Source organism: Manacus candei, unplaced genomic scaffold, assembly GCF_025592945.1.
Source record: "Manacus candei isolate 608988 ecotype Guabito, Panama unplaced genomic scaffold, ASM2559294v1 h1tg000013l, whole genome shotgun sequence".
In the NCBI taxonomy this organism is placed as follows: Eukaryota; Metazoa; Chordata; class Aves; order Passeriformes; family Pipridae; genus Manacus; species Manacus candei.
Genome location: NW_026138061.1, coordinates 7644794 through 7668593, shown reverse-complemented (window position 1 = coordinate 7668593; position 23800 = coordinate 7644794). Strand labels below are relative to the sequence as shown.

The following is a 23800-nucleotide window of genomic DNA, read 5'->3' as shown; positions in this document are numbered from 1 at the left end:
CAGAACCACCCACTTGTTGGAGCGGCTGCAGCTGGGCAGCAGCTATGAACTATTAAAGCATGGCAGATTGAGAATAGGAGGGGGCAGGGAGAACTGGTGAGCTGCAGGAACAATAGCTTGTTTCTTGTCTGTTTAGACTGCAGTCTTTGTGACAGAAGCTGTCTCTTCCACATTATGAAATGCCTAATCCATCTTTGCAGTATATGTTGTTTAATCTGCCTGCAAAGCCCAGCCTAGCACTCAGGTGCACAGCAGGTGCCAGGTCCTGTACCAGCGCACTGCCTTTAATCTTTGCCTCAGACCTTTGTGCGCAGTCAGCTGGAGGAGGAGTGGGACGGATGTAGAGGAGGGTGTTGGGAGGATGCTGGGGCAGAGGAAGGAGATAGGCTGGCTGGAGAGGTGTGTAAGGAAATGTAGCCTGGGAAAACAGCTGATTGCTCTTCACTCTTTCCACCCTGCAGTGCTGCCACCCACAGCCTGGAGTCCTTTAAAGTTAAAGGACAATACTGGCACCCTTTCCAGTGGGCATAATGTGTTTGCAAATAGATTTAGGCTGCTGCTCAGATGCAGGATTTCTTAGGAAAGCCCTGGGTTTCCCTACCTCCTTTCTGAGCCTTTGCCCTCTGCAAGGACAGTTTGTCACCAGTGCATGGTGGCTGCTTGAGGAGGGAGCTTGGGCTAATGGCACTCATCATAGCCAGAGAGGCCTGGGAATCACAATGATTTTTCATAGAATCCTGGTGTAGTTTGAGTTGGAAGAGACCTTAAAGATCATCTAACCCCCAAGCCAAGGGCAGGGACACCTTCCATTAGACCAGATTGCTCAAAGAGCTATCCAGCCTGGTATTGAGCAATTTTAGTTTCTTTAAAGGAACTTTACCATTATTAGAGGTACCTCTATGAGAAGTAGTTGTGTGGCCAGGAACATTTTCAAGTTGTAAATGCTAAAGAAAATTGAATTTCAGAGAACTTTGCTAGGGTTTGTAATCTGTCCCTCATGGAGTTGTGATATTATAGCATAGGTAGTATTAGGGATTGCTACAATAGGAAAAAGCCCTAAGACATTGCAAGGCTTTCCATTTCCCTGCCAGCTAGGAAGAGAATAGCTGCTCATTATATTGGCAGGGGGTACACAACAGGGGTGTCCATCATGGGGCAATGGGGACAGCAGGCGTGTCCTTTGGCTAGCACACCAACCCTTCCCACAGCCACTTTCTGCTCCTGTGGAGCATGAGAGGACCTCGAGCTTTCTAAGGAACACACTTCACTGCATCCCACAGTAGGAGGATTGTGCAAGCTGCATTGCAACAGTTTTCTTGCTCAACATCTGCAGGGTAGACAGAAGAGCTGCTTCCAGCTCCCTGTGTTTTGATGCTACTCTCAGTGTGCAGCTGCCAGTGCAGTTTGTGGGTGTGGAGAGTGACCAACCCCTGGTCTGGAGGAACTGGCAGCTTCAAGGCTGTGTTTGATCCCAGAGCAATCACAGCTGAGCAGTTCTGTGTCCATCAGGCACTGGAACCAGTCGCATGAGTGAAAACCAGCCAGAGGAGAAGGGCTGGAGTCAAGCCTGGAGATCTCACCTCTCTAACTGCAGGAGTGTGCCACAGCCAGCAGCAAGGGGGCTGGGGGAGATGCTGTGGCCCCCCATCTGTGCCTTGCTGGTGGGACAGCTGCTGGCTCTGTCCCTGCAGCTGTCTCCGTGTGGCTTCACCCAGCTGTTATTTGGCACAGGGCTAGAGTTCTTGGTTGAAATGTTTTGGTTTCCTAATCAGATTGATTAGCACGTAGCATAAGTCTGAACTTAAAAATGGCTAAAACTTTAGGGCCTTCTTGATTTTTTGGCTTTGAAAAAAATCACTGTTATGCTACATTATGCTGCTAACAACCCATATTTTGTTTTGTTTTTTTTCTTGGATTCCAGCTTTTATTTTCAGCTAGAGCCTTCACAAAAGCATGCTGGTGGAGTAGCTCAAGAGGGGGGTTGAAAGAAAATTAAAGCACATTGATTAGAAAAAAATAATGAAATTGAATATCAACAGTGTGCTGTACTTGAAGAGGGCTGGGTGATGGTGGCTCACAGGACATCTGTGAACTGGAGACCACCAGGCAGTGTAGCTGTTTCTGTTACCTGATATTATTTGATTTAATGCTTTGGCTCCTGACCTTTTTCTCATTTGAAACTTTAGGTTATTTAAGGGTTCTGTTTCCAAGCTTTGTTTGTTATCTTTTGTTCTCAGTTTATTAACTTTTAGTTGCAAATTGAGATTATGTGTAACTGGAGGCTAAGGAAACCCAGAGAGTCCCAGGTAGTTGAGTGCCTTCAGCTTTTGACACTTCCTGCTCAAACTGTTTAGTCAGATGCTACTTAACTGTCAGAAGTCATCTGCCTTATTTTTAAAGGGAAGGAACTGCTATAAAACCTCTTTCATGATTTATTGTGTGGAACAGTGTCAGAGAAAATCAGTAACTGTACACAAAGAGCCTCGTGATACCAGCGCCTGTAACAAAGACTAGTTTAAACAGGGCAGAGTGTGGGCAGATGCTTATGCATGAATTGTTTTGAATGCTTGCAAAGGAATAATTTTCAAATGATTCACAAACAGGAAGATTAAATTTGTCAAATTTGTTGTAGAATATCTGAAATGTAAACTACACTTAAGGAGAGATGCATTGTGGACCATAACCATACATGGGTGCTATGAATTGTCTTGTATTGGTGTCCACTTGTCTCTGTTTAGTCTCTGCTTAATGAAGACAAGGTTTTGTTTCAAGCTGCTCTCTAGTTTGCAGTAACCATTTTTTATGTTAGGGCCAGTCAGACAAGTTTACAGCATTTAGTGTTAATGACTGGAAGAGGTCTAATTGGCTGTGTATAAGCCTCAAAGGTTGTTTGAGTGTCACAGTAACTTTCCTTGCTTCATCGTCAGAGGCCCAAGCTGCTTGGTTGTTTTTCTGACCTGGAACTGATGCAGGTATCTGCTAATCAACATTTGCAGTGCTTTGGAGACACTTTGGCTCTCTTCATCCTTGTTTCATTCTTGCTTTAATTGTGTTGTGAGCTGCTACAGGTGTGCAAAACCTCTGTCACCCCTGTCCTTCCAACCTGCCTTGATGCCAGAGTGTGAAGACACCTGTAGCTTTCAAGGAATAAAGTGCGGAGTGGTGCGATGGGCTTGGAAACACCTCCCACCTGTGACTCTGGAGCCTAAGTTCTGTGTGGTCCCTCTCTCTCCAAAGAGAGCAACACCAGAGCTCAGAGCTGTGACCCTCAGTGCCCACGACCGTTTTCCTCTTTGCCATTAGATGCTCATGAGTATTTAATCCCACATGTAAAGTGATTGCTGTCCCTCCTGCTCGCTCAGCCTGCAGAGATGAAAATACCATCAGGCTGCTCTGATGACATTACCCTTCTATGCATCAGTACTGAAAAGGATAATAATCTCCTTTTGCTAGTATTTAAAGAAGCAGTTTTGAGGAAACTGCCGCCTTTATGAAACACTCGGGCAAGAATCTTTCCCTGTTCTTTGTTTTATATGATAGCACATTAATAAAAAACAGCTAGGTAAGAGGGCAGAGGTAAATCCTGTAGTGCTGACAGCAGTGCTCCCAAACCTTTATGGGCGTGAGGCCATAGCCCTTGATGATGCGTGCCCCACGGCACAAACTTGGACAACCCCTACACGTGTCTTGAGAAATATGAAGTTTGAAATGAGGGATCGTTGGACTTGTTTTGCTCCTGTGCTTGAAATTAATTTGGTCACATATATGCATATTACCTAATATTTGGTATTTGATTGCAACACTGCTTGTGCCTGAGGATGGATAGTCTGATAGGTGGTTTCTTAGCTCCTCTGATATCTGTTGTGCACATCAGTCCTGTACCTCCTGCTGCCAAAACAAGGCTCCAGCAATGACTGGCCCTCCAGCAATGATGTGGACGGACAGAGGATGTATTCTGAACCTTCAATATCAAAATAATCAGACTCCTGATACAGACTTATGAGCTTCTAGTCTTGTTTATGGCAGCCGTTGCAGTGGTTTTAGAGCAGTGGGCTTTGGTTGGAATGGGTACACAATTAAATTAGTAAACACTAATTTAATTGTTTAATTGAATTAAATTAGTAAACACAGTATTGCACAGATGACTTCACTCTTCCCCACACACCCCTTGCTTCCTAGAGGCTGGTTTGATGTCTTTCCTGCTAGTTGGCAAAGGTAGGTATGCCATCAGTTTTAAAACACTTTGCCAGCTGCAGAGGTGTCTTAAACTTTTAACTTTTTCTTAGTTAGAAGTATGATTCTTTTAAAACTTAAATATCTGAGCAGCCATTGCAACAGGTAGTGAGTGGTGAGTGTGGTGCAGGGTGATGAGTGTCCACCAACATCTGGTGCAGGGTGGTGAGTGTCCACTGGGTGGAAGTGGCTTCTTCCAGAAAAGAGAATTTGGGACCTCTCAGCAGGCTGAATTGGCCAAGCAGAGTGAAAAGTTGTTTTTATCCAAGTTGGCAACTTTACACTACTGCTTGCAGATATAAATGAACTTTGTCTTTGAAAGGCTTCTGTGAGGAAAGTGCTTTGAAATGTGTATAATGGGATGCTTGTATAGTTATCTATTTGGGAGAGTTATGCAGTTGCATTAGCTTCGAGCTGCCCTGTCACATAACGGGGGGAGCACAAAGCACCTATTTAGAGAGTATAAAATTTGTGCTGAACAAGGGTGGTACAAAGCCACTTCTCCATCTTTCTCCTTGGAAAATAAGATGTTTTTTACAGCACTGTCAAATAGCAGGGCTTTGTTTGCCAGCTCTTGTGAACAAATAGCATGTTGTTGTGCCACCTTATCACAAGGTTGTTGCTTGGTAGGAATGTTTCAGGTATCCCTGATGCACAGAGGGAAAACCCAGAGCTTGAAAATGTCTGATCTAAAATTGTTATATGGCACCAAGATGTGGTATCTTTCCGAAAGTGAAAACTTGGTGAACGTTGTGCTTTTGTTCAGCAAACCTGATGGCAGTCGTGTAATCTGCTGATCAGCACTTCCTAATGCTGGCTCTTTTGGAAACATAGAGCAACAACTTTGAACTATTAAAAAAACAGGATTGCTTTTTAAGGCTATAAAAAGCATCCATCTTGTGCTTTTCTGGCACAGGTTTTTTTTGGTCATTTGTAGTCAGTACTCTGAGTCCCTGAAAGTCTGAAACTGCCCTGTGTAAACAACTCTCTTCCACAAGCACTCGCTGCAGCTTTGTTTCCTGAGCTGTTTCTTACTGGAAAACTGCAGGGGACCTCACTTCTTACTTTCCTCACCTATGGGCAAACCACAGAAAAATGTCCTGCACTTCTAGTCCCAATTGCAGAATTAGGTGCAACATCAAGGTGTTACTTCTGTCTTAACAGAATTTGCCGAATTTTAAAAATAAAATAAAAAAAAAAAAATAAAAAAAAAAATAAAAAAATTAAAAATCCATTTGGCTTCGGTACAATTGCACATGAATATTTTCGACTTCCAAATATTGCAGCAGCATTTATCTTACATCTCTATCGTACACAATTGCTCACTACATTGATGACTGTAATCGCAAAAATATGTAACATTTACTAAAATGTCACTTGCAGTTGCTTGAAATCTTGTGAACTTGTTTTTTGCTTGTTCTTTAACATAAAAATTTGTAATGGACAAAACTTAATGGAAAAGCTGGAGAAAAAGTGTGAATCAGAGTAACTTGAGTCTTTTAACTATTTATGTATCCCTGCCCTGTTTTAAATTTGGATAACAAAGCACTGGCAATGGGGTCAGTTTTGGTACTGTTCCCATGCCTCAAGTGGTGGGGTAAAATACTAATAAAACGTTTCTCTAAGCTTAAGTTTCCTGATCTAATTCTTTAGCATAGCTAGCAGGAAGGCTTCCTAAAATCCAAAACTACATGCATGGACACCCATGTTTTTTCAGCATTGACTTTCTTAGTCTGAGTGCATCCCTTCATAGCTTCCTGCAGCATCCAACCATCTTGAGAGCAGTCACTAGAGCATCTTTACCCAGGGACAAAAGCATCAAGTTAACCCACGTGGCAGAGTGAAAAATGTTGCTGCTGCCACTGCCTGGATGCTCCTGTGGGCTTCACAGCCCTTCTTGAGCACCAGGTCATTTATTTAGACAGGGTCTATTGGCTTAAATCAGATTTAAGTCAGGAGGTGGGGAAATCATGGCTTAAAGAATCAATGTAAATTTTGTTCTGTATTTCTATGCTTATCTTCAGGAAAACTGTTAATAATTAAAATGTGTGCAGTTACATATAGTCAATAATTCCTAAATACATTTCACCCTTTTGTCTTGTCTTGCATATACTTACTCATATGCCTAATTTCTAAACTTTTTAAGAAAAGTAAATTATTCACTTGGTTTATAGTTATGTAGATGGACAAAATTGGAAATTTATGAAAGATGGCTAAACCCTACATGACGTGCATTTCTCCAGCAGGCCAGAGGATATGTAATAAACATACTTTGACTTTTGTATTTGTCATCTTGCTGCTGAAACAGTCCCAGTATCTCTTGAGAACTGTTTCAGGTCATCATTAGAGCTTCCTAAAGAACAGTCCTCTAGAGTGCCTCTGGCACTGTGCAGGGCCAAGAGCTGAACTCAATGATCCTTGTGGGTCCCTTCCAACTCGGCATATTCTGTGATTCTATGACCTTATCTTTGTCAAGAGAATGAAAACACATTATTTTTTAAACTCCCAGTTTGGACTGTTGTGCTTGATGAACTGAGATGCCTGTTAGTCCAAGTGTAGAGGGTGCTCTGCACATGCAGCACAGCCTATGTCTCTGTTTGCCTTTGCAGTCGCCTCTTCTGTTTGACTGTGTCTCTGTTCCCAGCTAAGCTTTCTGCAGTTGAGAGCTGGACATTGCATTGCTAATCCTGTCCTAGAGCAGGATAGAGCAATCTTGTTCCTTCTTTTGACAGTTTTGAAAATTGCATTATTGCACATATCTTGTTGGTGTTCACTTAAAGGAATATCTGACTTTTATCTCTCCTGAAGAATGGAGCATATTAATCTGAGAGTAAAATAGTGCTAATGAGTGTCTAATTCACTTTTCTTACAGTAAAATGTGGAGTGTAGAAAGAGAGCCTTGCATAAACTAAAAACAAAAGGTTTCAGGAGCAAGTATTCAAGCGAGTTTCAGAAGGTAGTTGTGCAGATTTGGCTATGCCTCCTTTCAACTGTGGAATGATAGTTTTCATGACTCTCTCCACTGGTGCCTGCCCTGTTTCCTTCAACATTCCCTAGTTTGAAGCTGCCAAACTTCTGTTTGATCTTGCAGAATTCTTGCAAGAATTTCTTTAATCTTGTATTGTGCACGAGTGTGTATATAAATAAACCAGTGAGGCATTTTACAAGAGATTCATAATGTTCTTGCAGAGGTCTTTTAAACTATAACCTGAGTGGGTCATTGTGGGGGGCTGGGTGGAGCAGGATCTCCACTTGTTTCTGTATTTAATCTTTGATGCAAGCTGAGAACAAATCTCTTTTCATCTTTGCAGATATCAGCTACTGACCATGTCAACAGAGTTCCAGGATGCTCACCTTGCAGAGGTGAAACCTCTGGTGGAGAAGGAGGAGGTAAATACTGTAAAGCTTTTTAGAGCTTATCTATTTTGTTAGGACTGCTGTTGGTGCTGCACCTGTGCTCTTGAATTAGTTCTGACATATTATATAGAGAAAACAAGAAAAACTGGAGATGGAATAAGAGCACTTTGGGGTTGTTTTAAATAATGCAAAACTGAGCCTTAATTGTTTGTTCTTTCTTCCTGTTTGGTTTTGTGCTTCTCTAAGTATGGTGGTGACACTTTTTCTTCTCAGAATAATGACAGCTCTGTCTCTAGCTGTAGTGAATGATGCCAATTGGGCAATCTCATGTACATCTGTCTATACCTACAGACTTCTCAATGTAAAGACAGACTTTACTCTGTCAGCTGCCTGTCAGGGAGGAACAGAGAGCCTTTATTTTTCCTTTGGGCACATCTGAATCCAGAGGTAGGGCTGAGCCCCATCCCATCCTCTCTGAGTGGATGGGGACAGCAGTTACACACCAACTGCCTGGTCTGCAGCCAGCTGGGTGCGCACAACCTGTTGCAGCATAGAAACATCCTAGCCTTTTTTTTTTCCCCTTTAGTCTTGTACTACTTTCCTTTTCTTTTTATGCCTTTTTTTTTTTTTTTTCCAAAATTCTGCTGACATCATCTAGATTCGGCAGCTGTCTGACTCTTCAATAGTAGCAATTCTCTGTGCTTTGGTATGTTCATGGCAAAAAATTCACTGTAATACATGAAGCAATGTCTCAGTTTTTTTTTCTTGAATATAAACTAAGATTTTTTTTTTTCCCTTTTTCCCAGTGAGGTTAGTTCTTGACAATGACATATATAAATGTGTTGCGGTTTCTTTTTGATTTTCTACACTAAAATTCATTGCTCTATCTGATACTTTCTTTATTTTCTACCTCTTTTGTGTAAACACTTTAGCAAATCATTTCCACTTATGATTGCAGTGAAATGGCTAGAGAAACTTTAAACACAGCTTGTTTGCCAAGGACATTGCATGAAAGCAGAGCTTGTTTGAATACCAGTGAAGGCAGGACTCAAACTTTTCAGAAACTAAGATCCTTTTTTAATGCCTGTATTGTTCAGTAGTAGCGAAGCAAAGGAGAGACTGAGCAGTAGACCAGTTAATACTGGAATATCTTTGCTTTAAAATTCAGAAATATCTTAAGACACTGATTAACTTCCTGGGTTTCTGTAGCACATAGGTGTTACGACCCGCCCCAGGAAAAGAGGGGGGGGGGTAACCCAGGTTTTATCAAAAATTCCTTTGGGGTGGATTAAAGCGAAACGACACTTAATAATCAGTGTATGAAAATATATATATTGATAAGATTTATTTTAACAATTTTGAATCAACAGGTAAGTTAACATTTTTGGGTGCTGTCATAACCTTTCTGGGGAGGAGAAAAATGCATAGGGGAGAGAAAGGCAGGATAAGAGCCAGGGAGAGTAAGAGAAAAGAAAAGAACCCCTTTTGGGGGTGGGGAGAAACTGTTTAGGGGAGAGGAAAACCAGGATGAGAGTAAGGGAAAAGAGAAGCTGAGAGTATAAAAGAAATGGACATAGTCACCGCCCACTGGATCCAGCGATGCTTGAGAGCGATGGTCTTGATTCGCAGGTGGTGGGGGAGAAGGAGAACTCCCCAAATTCTCAAAGTCACCAGTCAGTTTATATACCCTCAGCATGCTCTGGCACCTCCCTGGCATGAGGGGTTGTTTTTCCTTTTTTGGGCTTAGTCCACCTGAGGCATCTTCTAGGCCTTGTGCTGTGTCTTTTGTGTTTCGCCTGGTTCCCGCCTTTCAAGTTTAGCAGAGGGAGGGCGGGTCCTGATTGCCCATCAGATGTATCAATAGTCAAAAGCCTGCAAGGTCAGTTCTTGCCTTTTCAGGACTTCACACCTCCAGCACTGGAGGGAGGGAGGGGCTGGACTGCTCATCAGAGGTATCATGCAAGTCAAAAGCCTGCAAAAGTCTCCTAGAATGCATAAATCATCAACCATTTCAGTCTCTGACAATAGGTCAAAAGTTGGAATCTTGACAATGAACCCTAAATGCTTTTGTTCATGATGTTAGCTTAAATTTTGTCTGGATGGGGAAACTAGCAGAGAATTTGATTCCTCTGTGGCCATTCTTCACACAGATGAAGGAAATTACTTAATGTATTTTGAGAAAGTGGAAAATATTGCCCTGAAAAACACTCAGCACATGCTAAGGTTAACAGTGGAGCTGGTTTTGAGTGGGTGATGCAACCTGAAGTCATGTCCTGGCTTGTTGTTCTTGGGTTTCTGCTGTAGCTGAGTTTTCATTCCTGAACAGTGATCAGCCTTATTTCATATGCTGCTAGTACAGATGCCACATACACTTATTGCTTTCAACTCTAGGTCCACTGGAACAACGGTGGATGACATGCTATGTTTAAAAGCTCGTGAGACCCACAGTATAGTAAGATTAAAACCCAGCAAGCACATTGCCTAAAGCTAGGCTATGTAAAGTGACTTCCACAAGCTCAATCAGCTCTTCAGCTACTTGTTTGTATGAACAAGACAGTGCCTAATTGCCTAAAGGCTCTCTCAAGTTGTGTCAGAATTGCAGATTGGACTGCAATGCTTTGAGGTTCACCATCTGAAACAATATTGCCTAATACAGCAGCTGTATTGCTTCTGGTATCTGCTCTTAATTTATCTGGGCTTCTGGAGCTGAGTGACCTCCTTGTCATGATTCTAAGCTTTCCTTTTCATCTCCATTTTTTTTTTTTTTTTTTCAAGCTTTGGCCTCTCTCTCACTTTACAGCATAAAGTGTTTGCTTGGCTGCTCTTCCTTCTGTTTTCAGCCCTGCAGTGGAAATAGGAATTTGACTTCTTCCTTGTCTTTTAATAAAAGGAGGTGACTATAAGACACTTCTTTTGAAGCTTTAAGCCTCATACTATCGGAGATGGGGAGGATGTCGCTGAAGTCCTTTCCTGGGGGAGATCCTTGACAGATTTTTTTCAAGAATCTTGACAGTAAGAGTTTGTCAGTAATAGCTGTTGTGGGTCACAGGTTGGAATGGACCTCTCTGTGTTCATCCAGCCTCCCAAACACTACAAAGACTAATTTTGGCTAGAATAAACTCCTTCTCACCTTCCACATCACGTAACCAAATCTCAATAATGACTGCTTAACTGAGTTGGAAGTGCTCAGTGCATGCTTGAATGGTGACTTTTCATCCTGGGCAGGACTGTTGGCTGTACCATGGCTACAATAAGCTCAGTGTTTTACTGTTCCTTGTGAGCATACTGTTCAGTGATTTTAACAATAACTGAGGATGCACCAGGTTTTATTTTTCATTTTGCTGGTCTGTGATCTAGTATTTTACTGTTTCATGTTCTCCATCAAGGTTAGCAGGTAAAAAGTTCTTGGGTGAATTTGACATTCATCAAGAGAGCTGTCATTGAATGAAGGGACAGGCAGAGCTCTGAGCTGCAAAACTGGTGGGTTAGATCATGTCCCAGCATAGGTTTCTGTAGCTGCAAGTTACTTCCATTAATGCTTTCAACTCTCTTCACAGGCTATCACTCGCCTCCTTCCAGACTTTGATGTTCAGGTAAGTAAAGTTATGGTTTTGTTGTTTGTTTGTTTGGGGGTTTTTTTTTATGGATTTTTTTTTTTTTGTGTGTGTGTGTGTGTTTTCGTTTTTTGTTTTTGTTTTTTTTTTTTTTTTTTTTTTTTCTGGCAAAAGGGGAAATGGAATTGACATTTGAGAAAACAGCAAGATGTGACCAGAAGGGACTGCCTGCTTGCCAGGAATGCTGTTACTGTGAGAGGGGTCTGAATGGGGCTATGCTGTAGTGATGTGACGGGGACCAGGGGAGGTCTTTTCAATCTGGAGCTGAGAAAGTTTCATTCAAAAGGGTGACTGGATTGCAAGCAGTTCTATTCTTGCTGAGAGAATGAGAATCTTTGTTAGTGATACTGAAAACAATATATTCCCTTCCCCCATGGACACACACTTTCCCCAATTAATTTGCTTTCATTAGCACTGTGCATACCTTTCCTTGGAAGAAATGCCCTTGTGGACACATCCTGTTATGCTGTTGAAATTTTCCAAGAGATTCCTGAGGCCTGTGTGGTCATGAAAGGTGTTAGGCAATCCGTGATATCAGTAATAGGACATATTTATTTATGGTCAGAACATAAGAGTTCATAAAGCACACCACTAGGTCATATGGTGGCTCTCCACTTTCTGTGTGTCATGCTTTTGAAAGATGACTTAGTAAATCTCCTGGCCCCTCTTATTTCGTTGTCATTTGGGCTTTTGACTGAGAAGTTTGTTCTTGCTGGCTCTTAAGCTGAGACTAAGAAAATGGACAGCTGCAGGAATCAGGCTGTGTTCAACTGGGATGGAGAGCAGGGGGCATGTACCTGTGTCGATAAAAAGAGTGAGTGGTGTTTTCCCATTGCTGAGGACAAGGAGTATGTGTTGGCAAAAAAGGCTCCTTTTTATCAAGGGGTGTAGAAATGGAGGTAGACTGTACAGGAAATAGGGAAAGCTATTAAATTGTTCTAGTCTTTTGAAGGTTCAGGCAGAGGTCCTTGAAGGAAACAACCCCTCTGCACTTTATTGTGTTTTGCACTTTATTAGCATCTGTCTATATTTTTATTCAATGTTGTGCAAACTGGTTAAATTCAGTAGTCTTTACTTTGGATACCAAGTGAGACAGTTATCTCAGACATCTTTCAATGGTTCTTACTTCAATAGCAATGCTGTAGTTTACACCAATCCTGCATCTTCCCTGTCATCTTTTCTAAGGATGAAATCCACTGCCTGAAGTCTTGAAAAATGTACATTAAAGTTGCCACTATGCAGTTTCTTGATGGACTATGCACAGCGTGGGAGAAGCTTTCCATTCGGGTCCAGATTGATCACTTGGTCTAAATAAATCTGAATCCCAGATTAAGTCTGCTAACAGGAATACTGTGGTATTTTGATTAAGAATCCAGAAGTGACCCATATTTCACTTCTATTCTTGGAATAAATTGCTTGGTTTGTAAACCATGTATATATATAGGTTTTTTAACTTGCAAGATCAAATTCTCTAAGCCTTTTTGCTTTTTTTTCCATGTTTTGGATTAACTGCCACTAATCCAGAGCAGTGGTTCTTGTCATTTAGTGCTGTTCTGCCAGATCTTACTTTTTTTAATGATCCTTCTTTGTTAAGAGTTTAATCTGTGGCTGTTCTAGTTCAGAGAGAAAAAATGTGGAAGAACAGTCTCAATGCATTAAGAACTGTGGCTGCAAAGGAGGCTTAGCCCCCAAGTACCCTACCTATGTGTCTTTTAAATTCTGTGGTTGATTTGTGAAAGAGGTGGTTTGGAGCTGTTGTGAGAGACTTGATTGCTTTGTTTATTGGAAAAGTTCAGGCTCTGGAGGACTCAGGTCACTGAGGGCTGACACTGAAGTTGAAGTGTGCTCTTAGTGAGCGACCTTTCCCATGAGTCACTCTTGGGTGGAGGATGGATCTGGTCAGGGAAGGTGATCAGTACTTGGCAGGATGGAGCTTCTTATTTAATGCATGTGTATGGGTATGGGTGTCCACCACATCCAATGCAACTTGCTCTGTCCTTCTGGGAACAAGTTATGCACTGTTCAGTTAGTGTCTTTGTTTCTGCCACTGGTGAAAAGTAATGATTGTCTGTGGCATGTCTTCCTTCCAAGAATAAATTTTATCTAGCTATTCAGATTTGGAAAAAAATACACCCTTATTTCACATGCTGTTTAAGATAGACTGGAGTTAAACATAGTTTTCCATTTTTAAAGTAAGCCACTGTATACTGCAATATCACCCTCCTAAAAACACACATTGCAAGATGTGTATGTGGTTATTCTCTGGAGTAAAGTGTTCATGAAGTTACCAGGGGATGGCCAAGACAAGATATGGAAGAACTGACAGCTCTGAACTACATCTAGTAAGCATTCTGTCTGTTATTATGTCAGTGGCACCCACCTGAAAATTTAAGTAAAGGTCCCCTGCCTCTCAAGAAGGGGGAGTGTTCCTGACCAAACCTGTAGCATAATTAATGATAATCCAGTGCAGGGCAGTGTGCCCTGTGTGGCTTTGTTTTCACCATGCTGAGCACATTTCAGTTGTATTTCCAGTTTGATGTATTTGCCTATTCTCTAGCTCAGTAGGCTGGGAGCCAACAGGAACCTGGCTCCTCAACACTGTGTGTAAATTCTCTCAGCTCTGTGTTTCAGTCCATCAGGACACTGCTTTCTCAGTAACTAAGAAAACTTTGTGCTGTGTGGCATCTGTAGGTGGCAGAGATGAGTTTGTCCCTTGTGATTCATGGCTTGTGGCCATCTGTATCCACCGGCATGCAACAGCTGTGGAAGCTTTACTTCCTTCTCCTGCCCTGCAATGGGAGATGAATCAGCTGCTCCTCGTGGCATGACAGGGTGGCTTTTCCACTGGCATCAGTGGATGCGGTTTGGAGCATTGCAGGATGTTCTGTGGATTTCCTCATCCTTTTAGGTCGCTGAAGGAGTAGGCTGGGGGTGGTTGCAGTTTTGTGCCTGGCAGAGCAGTGTGACCCAGTGCTAATCGGACTAAGAAGAATCCCTGGGCAGAACTATCGCAACAACCTGCGTCAGTTCCTGCACCAAAGTTTTTGTTATTGGCTTTCACCTTAGCAGGACCACTTACTTTTACATCTAAAGTCATCATCCTCATTAATGCACCTGACTCACAGCCTGAACTGGGGAACTAAAACAGGGATCCTAACAAAACAAAAAACACAACAAAAAGAGGAAAAATAACTGGAAATGTGGGCACTGGGGTTTTAGAAAACTATAAGATGACTTGAAATCCTATTTTAAAGTAGAAAAAGCTGGGAGGAAAATGTTAACTTCAGGGCAAAGGGGATTTGAAACTCGACAATGAAATACCACATTAAAAGCTCAAATATCTTTTATCTTAAAGACATTGAAAAAAAGAAGGGAAAAAATAGCTTACACAGGTATTACTATATTAAAGTTCTTAGGTAATATGGATTTAAAATATACTGTCTCCTAGCAATTTAAAAGCTTTTTAAATCATCTTTAAAAACTCTGAAGCTTTTCTCTCAGTTATGAAGCAAGAGAAGGGAGGTGTATTTAACAGAAATAATATTATAAATTAAAATGAAAGCATGAGATTGTAATTGAGGATTATGTATATTTGAAAGCTTTAAAATCTTGATGGAATTAAGTATTTTACTTAAAATATAAAATGACTTATTTATCAAAATGTGCAATGTGTGTGTACAGTTTTGCTTTTTAGATATTTTCTTTTTAGATATCATTTTGGTTGCATATCCCATACTTGAGAAAACAACTTGTTCATAAACATGTTCCTCAATCCATGTCTTCCTTAGTGAGGAGGGAGAGGGAAAGGAAAAAATGAGCTCTCCTGTGTGATAACAGATTTTCCCCCTTCTAACCTCATGAAAAAAAAAATCAAAAAATGTTACTTGAAGCAAAAATAAAATCTATTTTAGAATGGCTCAGCACCCTCAAACTGAGACTCTTTTAAATTGCACATATTTAAAGTATTTTTGTGTATGTTTTTAGGACACTAAGATAAGACTGCACCTCTGTTAAAGTGAGAGATGTGAACAGATGGTGTGTTTGTCTTTATCCTTCTATCGGATTAGTGTACCTTGGATTTTTTTCTAAGATAGTATTTTAATACAAATCAGTTGGTGAAGAGCCTCTTACTATAATGTTGATGTTGATTGGGATGTGTTGCCATCTGTTTTCAGTGCTCTGCATTTTGAAAACATCCATCCCTACATCACGTAGACAAATCTCTTGATCTTTAATAGGATCAATAGGGATGTGAAGTTGTTGGTTTGATGTCACCAAACAAACTGGTTTGAATTGATTTGTTTTTTAGAACCTTGTGGGTATTTCCCGTTAAGAATTTGAGCTACTGGAAAATAACACAACCTCTTTGAATTAGGGGAGTCTTACTGTGAAGGTAATGAGGAATTAAGCCAATTATTAAACTGACTGTGTTTTATGCCAGTTATTGGGATGATGGTCGCCTGTTGTCTCTGAACTATTTTTAGTTGACACTGAGTTTGAACTAGACTCAGGTTTCTAGTTCCAGTAGAAATAGCTGTGGCAGTCAGTGGGATGTGCAGGTTCAAGAGTTTGGCTTTATCGACCATGAACAGTCTTTTTCATTCTTGCATGAAGGAGGGAGATCCAAAATCTTGAGGTGATCCCTGCAAAGAAAACACATTCTGGATTTTTCAGTGCTGTTACTGGAAGGTTCTAGTAATGAAAATCTGAGTATATGAAATGTCTATTAACCTCTGAGGAAGAAATAATTTCTGTATTCCACACTCGACTGGAGGTGTGTTACACAATGACACTTACTCTCAGTACTGTGAGGTTACCAAATTATCAATTTTTATGCTTTGCCTTGAAAATTATCTAAGTACAGAAGGGAGAGTAGAATGTGGAAAATATTATTTACCATTATTATTAATTTCCACTATCATTAATTGCTATCTACTGCCATTGCAAATCTCTTCTGGACTACTGTATAATGACATTACCCAATTTTATGTTAATTATATGATATTATATATTATTGGGTCCCTGAGCAATCTGATCTAGTGGGTGACATCCCTGCCCACAGCAAGGAGGTTGGAAGGGATGTTAAAGATCATTTTTCTGTGATTCTACGATTCTATTTTAATAGTCTGTGTTAATGATATACCCAAAGTATAATGTACAATAACCTATTTTCTGCCAGAAATTCAGCTTATAGTGGCATTAGTGTAATGTGGGAATTCTTTTGACTAGAAGTTGTGTACCTACTTTGGAAAATAGTAGATTTCAAACATTTAAAAGTCCTTGGTTTTGTCATGCAGAATAATTGACTTAGACTAATTTCTCAAAGTGTTTTGTGTTTATACTGAAAACTTTAATCCTGACTTTTAGGAAAGAACTTGCTTCTGATTTATTTGAACATAAGTTTGGGGTATTTTAGCATTTGAGATAATAAAATATGCAGTGAAGCTAAACTTCTCAAAACCTGATGGAATCAGCAACAGGACAGACTGTGCTGGGTTTTAAAGTTTGGCACTTTGTACATTGTGTGGCAGGGACTTAGTTCATCTTTGATGTCTGAGCTCTATTGAGTATGTACTTCCCCGGTCAAACCTGACTCAAATCCTATTTAAGAATGACATCCTCATGAATTAGTCTGTTTTGGTTTTCCTAGCTGGGCATTATGGGAGTCATAAGCCTATGTAGGGTAGCAGCTTGTCTATATAACCCAGTTTCCTACTGGGACAAAGTAGAAACCCGCTACCCGTCCTCTTTATGACTTGCTGGATTTATCACCCTGTTTTGCCTAAGGATGGTTCTGGATGTGGAAGATACAGCTTACCTGCTAAATAATGCAGTGAGTATGCAGAGGAATGAGTCTCTAAGGAGACATAAAAGCTGAAAATTAGAATTTTGATGGAATATAGTTCAGATAGCAGCAATGCTCAGCTCGCCAAGTGCAAGGGATGTAGATCTTGATTCATTGCTGTAGTTGTAACTTAAAACTGGTGTAATTATGTAATTAAAAGCAGAATAGATGAAATGTAGAATGGCATTGCCCAGAATCCTTATTTTCAACAAAATGTGCAATGTATACGTTGTATCAAATTAAGGATCTGAGATTTAGTTTGAATTGTTACCTCAGATCTTTGGAGAGTTTTTTAAAGGTTTTTATAGAGGTTGTATGCCTCTGATTTCTACAGAATACTTTTAATAGGGTTGAATTTAACTTGGACTTTGCCTCTGGGCATTATAAGGCAGAGCAAGTCAAGCAAGCCCTGCAGCAGTAGGTAGGACATTGAATGACATGGATCATATCTTATCTGTGTCCTGTACAGTACATAAAGTATTCTGCTGAGATAAGACTGACTGCTACCTATTAACTGCTTTGACTTCTATGTGAGTGTAACGGTACTGTAAATAAGAGTCATAAATAACTGTTGGTTTGTGATTCCCCTTATACATGTTGGCAAAACAACAAATTGTTTGTGCCCATCTGAAGTTCAAGTGCAGAAGAAACAAAAAGCTGTTCCATCTGTTGTATAAGTTAGATATGACCCAAGCCCATCTAACTTTCATAGAGATCGAATAAATAAGTTGGTGCTGAGAGGGACTTCGGTTTGTTAATGATATCCTTGGCTTTATTAAATACTGTTTGTCATTAAATAGTACAAACTCCTGTTATGCCAAATAATAGTGACATGCTTCTTAATGTTGTTTTTCTGATAATCACCACAATGTTGTAGTTATTCCGCTCTATAGCGAAGTAACTTCAGGCAGTGTTTTATGCTTAAGTCTGTACCTCAAAAGCCATGAATAAAACACATGGTGGCTGTTTTTACTGGGGAAGGCTACTGCTATCAGAAGCTTCATACTATGATAAGCCTTTATGGCAAACATGCAAACACAAGCTGCTTAATACTGCTTTCTTTGGGGAGTAGTAATTATTTACTGAGTCCTTTTCCTAGAAAACAAGTATTTTGTCTTTGCAACTTGCAGTTTTGCAAATGTTGAGAGTCATAGTTGTAAGTTCCTGTTCTCTTAGGTGTCACTACATCAAAGTGCTTTTCTAGTTTTCTTATACTGCCTTTTAATGAGGTTAAAAACTGTTTAACTGTTCCCTCAGCATCTGGTTAAAGCTAGAAGCTTAAGTGCTTCTGTAGTTGTCTGTGGAACTGGAGTAGGTGACAGTCAGATCTAAAATGTTAGCACAGAATTCTTACCATGGGGGAGAAGATGGGCTGTTAGCACAGGTATTGTGGAACAGACCCTGGGATGGGCAGGACCTGTGCTCTTGGTTGTACAAGGTCTGCTGCAGCAGATGGGGAGTACTTGGTCAATCCCCTGACACATTCTTCCCATTCTTCCTGTTCTCTACCAGGAGCAAGATGTGGAGACTGTGCACGGATCAGTCCGTGTCACCATGTGTGGGACCCCCAGGGGGAACCGCCCGGCCATCCTCACCTACCACGACATCGGGCTGAACCGTAAGTAGACTTTTTATTTAACAGCACAGGCACAACCTGTTTCTGTAACACTAACTGCTGTAACAGTTCTGTAACTGCTGGAATCAGAGGTGTGGAAGCAGCGATGGTTAGGAAACCTTCCCCAGGTCCTCGACTGTTTGTGTGCATTGAAACCTGCTAGACAGCTCATGACTCCTCTCTTACAGCAAATTTAATTCTCAGATTTTTTTTTTTTATCCTTGTGAAGTAAATAACTGGAATATTTCAGTGGCAGGAGCAAAAGATCGCTGGATGTTCATAACAACTCTGTATAAGCGCTGTAAAAACATCTCTAGGGAGGCTTGATGGTGTAGTGACAGCAGGACTGAAAAACAGCACTGCTGGGGCTTTGTCTTAGGTTCCTGTCTGATAACCAGCCTTGTGCTGCTGTGGGTTTATGTGAATTACAAGTCAAGTTAGGATGATTACATAAGTGCTGGCTTTGTGTCCTTAGACAAGGAAGTTCTTACTAGGGAAAAAACTTTAAGTGCCTTTTATCTGTTATTTAACGAGCTAATATCCAGACCTGCTCTAGTTTGTTCTTTTCACCAGTACTATTTGCTTCACACAATTCACTGTTTCTTAATAAGTGATTGATATTTAAAAACACCTGCAGATCTTTAAAGTCTGGCTATTACTGGGGAGTGGATATTATTAATATGAAAAATAACCTGTTTTCTTGTCCATTTTTAGTGGAACTTTTCTTATTTTATTTTTGATTTTCAGTGGATCAGGGTAGAGCTTAATCTGGATCCTATCTTTGAGTAAGACTTTTTTCTGCCTAGAGTTACAAAGTCTATGGTAAATAAACTTTCTCTCCCTTTTGAAAGTGGAGGAAACTTTTCCCAAGCTTGTGTGTTCTCTCAAAGCTGATTTGAGCTAAAAGTACTTTATAATCTGCAAGGATTTTGGATGTATGTTGTAGTATGAAGACATGCAGAAACACACAGAATATCGTATAATTTTCTAGGCATCTCAAATCTGGTGTGTTCTACTCCAGAAGGAAAACATGCTAATCCTCTCCCCACATTAATATTGCTTAAAAATCAGAAAATCAAATCACCTCAAAGTATGGGGCCTATAGGACTGAGTATCCCAGAAGGATACTGTTGGCTTGAGCTACCTGCAACAGTTGATCATGCACTGTTTATCTTGTAGTGTTTGGGTGAAAGCACAAGCCATGATCTCAGCCTTGGATACTTTTTTTCTTCCATCATTTTGACACAATCAAAAAAATAAAGATTGGACAAGGAAATGGATAGATAATTTAATCTAAGCAAAAACCTCAGATGAATATCCTTAACTACATTTTATTATTTTAACTTTGCATAAAAATAATTTTTTGAGAATTCAGTGTACCAAGAAAATACTGGTGGCAGGAACCAAAATAACCTGGATAAACCTTAGCTGGACATGATAAAGGAGCTGTTCAGGTTTTATGCTTCAAGAAATTAAAGCAAGTTGCTTTGTAGTAGGGCTTTACTTGTCTTTCCTACTTAGAAATAAAACTACCCCTTTTCCGAGGCTGCAGCACCACTGATCTGGTTGAGTCAACTTTTGATTAACATGCAGGATAGTTTAATAAATTATTCTTTTATAGTAGCAAACGTACTATGTCCCGCAGCGTTATTATTTTGTATTTTCTTTTCCTTCTCAAGATAAAACTTGCTTCAATCCTCTCTTCAACTTTGAGGATATGCAGGAAATCACCCAGCACTTTGCAGTCTGCCATGTGGATGCACCTGGTCAGCAGGATGGAGCACCGTCTTTTCAAGCTGGGTGAGTTGTCTGGGAAACAGCCCATTTCTTTAGAGCTATCCTCTTCCTGGAAAAAGTCTTGATCTGCAATATGATTAAAAAGGGCTTGAAGCAAACACAGCAGTTGGCTTTTGAACTCAAATCCTGATACTAAAGTACTGGAGCCTGGGAGCTGTTTTGTTGTGCCAGTTCAGCCCCCGATAGACTTTGGGGCTGAAATTTTAAGTTTTTACTCTGATAACTAGACTGCTTTTAAAGCAGTTCCTTGACAGATGTCTACATCTTGTCAATTTAAATATGGAGTCAACTAGTTTTGTGATGACATCATGAAGACAAAAAACATAAATTATTCCTATAAATAAGACAGACATTACTATAATGTCCTTCTTAAATCTGTGGTCTTAGTGAAATGGCAGCATGGTAAATGTTAATAAGCAGACCTGATAACCTCCCTGGAAAATCCAAGATTTTGGACAGAAACAAGGTGGTGTACCCCCACAGAAGGCCATAGATAGCTGCATGCTTCTGATTGTGTATCATGCTGTAACTCTTCAAAACCTTGTGTGCCATGAGCACCAAAATGCTTGACCCATTTAGGTCAAATGATGCAGGTTTACACAGAAATGCTCCTTGGATAGGAGTCAGCTTGGTTGAGGAAGGGAGCAGCCAACATGCTAAGAGGAGGATACAAGGAGAGAACTAGTTGTTCTGTAAGAACTAAGTATTAAGGAGCTTATATGTACCCTTATTGCATGAGCCAGTCTATTTCCCTTCTTAATTTTTAAGCTGGTCTGATGCTGAGGAGGTCATGATGGGCCAGGTTCTCAGCTGTTGTTGACTGCAATAGATCAGTTGTCTATCAGAGCAGCCTACAAAGCTATTTCAGTCACCCCTTCTTTCCATTTGTTTAAATCATGAGCTTTTAAGTGCCTTAACCCTCACATCCTGAGCAAGTGTTAACACTTCTAAGTTGTCAGCTGCATGAGGGCAATCATCGTGATCTATGCTAGTAAATACCTCTACTTGATAGAATCATCAATATAAAGTCAATATAATTGTCAATATAAAGAGCTGTATTATCTCTACTTGTCCTCCAACTGGGAGACCAGCATGTTTAAGTTAAGTTGTAGAATCGTAGAATGGCTTGGTCTGAAAGGGAAATTTGCAGGTCATATGGGTCAGCTCCCATGTAATGAGCAGGGACATCTTGAACTAGATCAGATTTTTCAGAGGCCTATCCAACCTGACCTTCAGTGTTTCCAGGGATGGGACATCCACTACCTCTGTTCCAGTGTTTTGCCACCCTCGTTGTAAAATATTTTTGTTCCACCTGCTGCTCAGTTGAGATTTTGCTCAGAATTTCCTCTCCTTAAAATTTTATTTCTGCTCTGCAGAAGACCAGGAGCATTAACAAACAGCTGTTTTTATTGAGCTTCCTCAGCAACTTCATAACCCTTCTTATGCCTTCATTTTCTCCATTAATATTAATAGAAAGCTATTCTCATTTATCCTATGGTAATTTGTGTTTCCCTGAAAACATGCATGCAAGTTATTTGCCAGATATCTAGATCTCATTGCTGTAGTCTGTGATTCTGCAACACAGGGAAACTTTTGAGGCAGACCAGAAGTAAAAATGTGGTGAATGTGGTTGGAAATTTGCCTTTCCTGTTCAAACTTCTTCATAGGTTCTAAGTGTTAACTTTTCTTGGAAAAGATTCATTGTGGTCTATTTTTCTCTTAGATGGACCAGACATTTATTGTTCTGTAACTCATAAAGTGCCATATAGATTATACACATTTCTGTTAAATTAGTTACTTGTGCTTGCTCCTGTTCTAAATTCTGCTCATACGCTCAATGATCTCATAATAAGCACATTTGGTGCCAAATCTAGTGATGACTGTGTCTAAATTTGCCAGCCTACACTGCTGAACGTGGTGTAGTAACTCCACAAACACATGCTTGTTGTAGATATGTGTATCCCTCCATGGATCAGCTGGCTGAAATGATTCCTGGAATCCTGAAACAGTTTGGGTGAGTGAAGAATTGTTTACTTATCTTTCTTATTCTTTTCTCCACATGTCTCACTGAAAGAGCGGGGCAAAGCAGGCATTTGCTTTGATCTGGCTGTCTGGCATTTTGTTTGCTAGAACCACACTTGTGATTGTTTCTGATTCTTCTGTTATGGGTGGATTACTTTTGCCTTGGTTTCTGACAGAGCTTATTTTTTGGCCTTTTTTGAAATGTCTGTTTATTTTTAAACAGGAAGCAACTTCAAGTGAAATCCCATGTGCTTAATTTAGGGGTTTCCTCCAGTATTTTCTATGTATCACCCGCACAGGGGCAGGGCACAGACGATCTGTTCTTCCCACTGTAACAACCCACATTTTCCTGTGTGGTTAACAGGAAAAAAAACCCCATGGTTGCATCTGAAGACACTTACTGTTTTGCTTCTTTGGCTCGAGTGTCTTTAGAAGGTCAGTCTGACCTCCTTAAGCCTCTTCTACCGCCAAGTGCAGATGCCAGGTTGCCAATGTCGAAAGACCTAGTGGCAGTGTTCCTCGGCTGTCTACGTGCAACAAGTTTAGGTGTGTGGCCTCCCTTAAAGCTCAGCTTTAGCGAGAGCTGTAGCTGAGAAAGGTTCCTGTTCTGTTGAGCTTCTTGTACACAGTGAAGTGGGCAGGTAGGCACCTCCAAGGGGTTTTCAGAGCAAGTAGAGAAAACCTGGCATTCAGGAGTAGGCAGCCTTGGAGAACAGACAGGCTGGGCTGGTGGTGCGGATTTCAGACCAGCATCCCAATTTAGACATTGTTCAGTTGTAACCAATTGTTACAGTACCTTGAATGAGTTTACCTCACTTCTTAAGAGATGTTTTTTGAAATGCCTGATGCAAGTCTCAAGGTTGTCAGTTCTGGTGCACTGGAGTAAAAAATGCTAACAATAACGTCGGTACCTTGAAAATTAATTAAACTGGAGTGTATTTACAAAGTGTTGATTTAATCATGCTAATGAGAATGAAAATTATCCTCAGGTATTTTCCTAAAAGCATTGAATAAGCTGTTTTTCTAAATGGTTTTGTCTAGTCTTCCCTTCCATGTATTTTCTAAGACCTTGAAGGTGATGCTTTAAACCCAATTCCAGTTAATGGAAATATTTGGTTTGTCTCTGCCCTGTTTGGTTATGAAGTTTAAACTTCATCACCCCAGTGGCTGGAGAAGAGGAGATGTTTCCTTGCCAGCCCCCTGTTAGAGAGGAATCAGTGTCCCAGCTCGAGAGCTGTAATGGGGAGAGGGCAGGGGAAGCCTGGGGAGTGGGGGAGCTTTGTATTTAGGCTGCAGATTTCAGGTCTGTATCTTATA

The 23800-nt window shown here is 40.6% G+C and overlaps 1 protein-coding gene across 1 annotated transcript in view; it reads left to right on the top strand.

Moving 5' to 3' along the window:
* Positions 1-23800, top strand: part of NDRG1 (N-myc downstream regulated 1) — a 41375-nt gene that overhangs the window by 6391 nt on the left and 11184 nt on the right. The window contains exons 2-6 of the mRNA XM_051778569.1: positions 7545-7623; positions 11148-11183; positions 18562-18667; positions 20344-20464; positions 22413-22475. Of these exons, the coding sequence (XP_051634529.1) occupies positions 7561-7623; positions 11148-11183; positions 18562-18667; positions 20344-20464; positions 22413-22475 (389 nt within the window). The 5' untranslated portion in view covers positions 7545-7560. The remainder of the gene's footprint in view (positions 1-7544; positions 7624-11147; positions 11184-18561; positions 18668-20343; positions 20465-22412; positions 22476-23800) is intronic.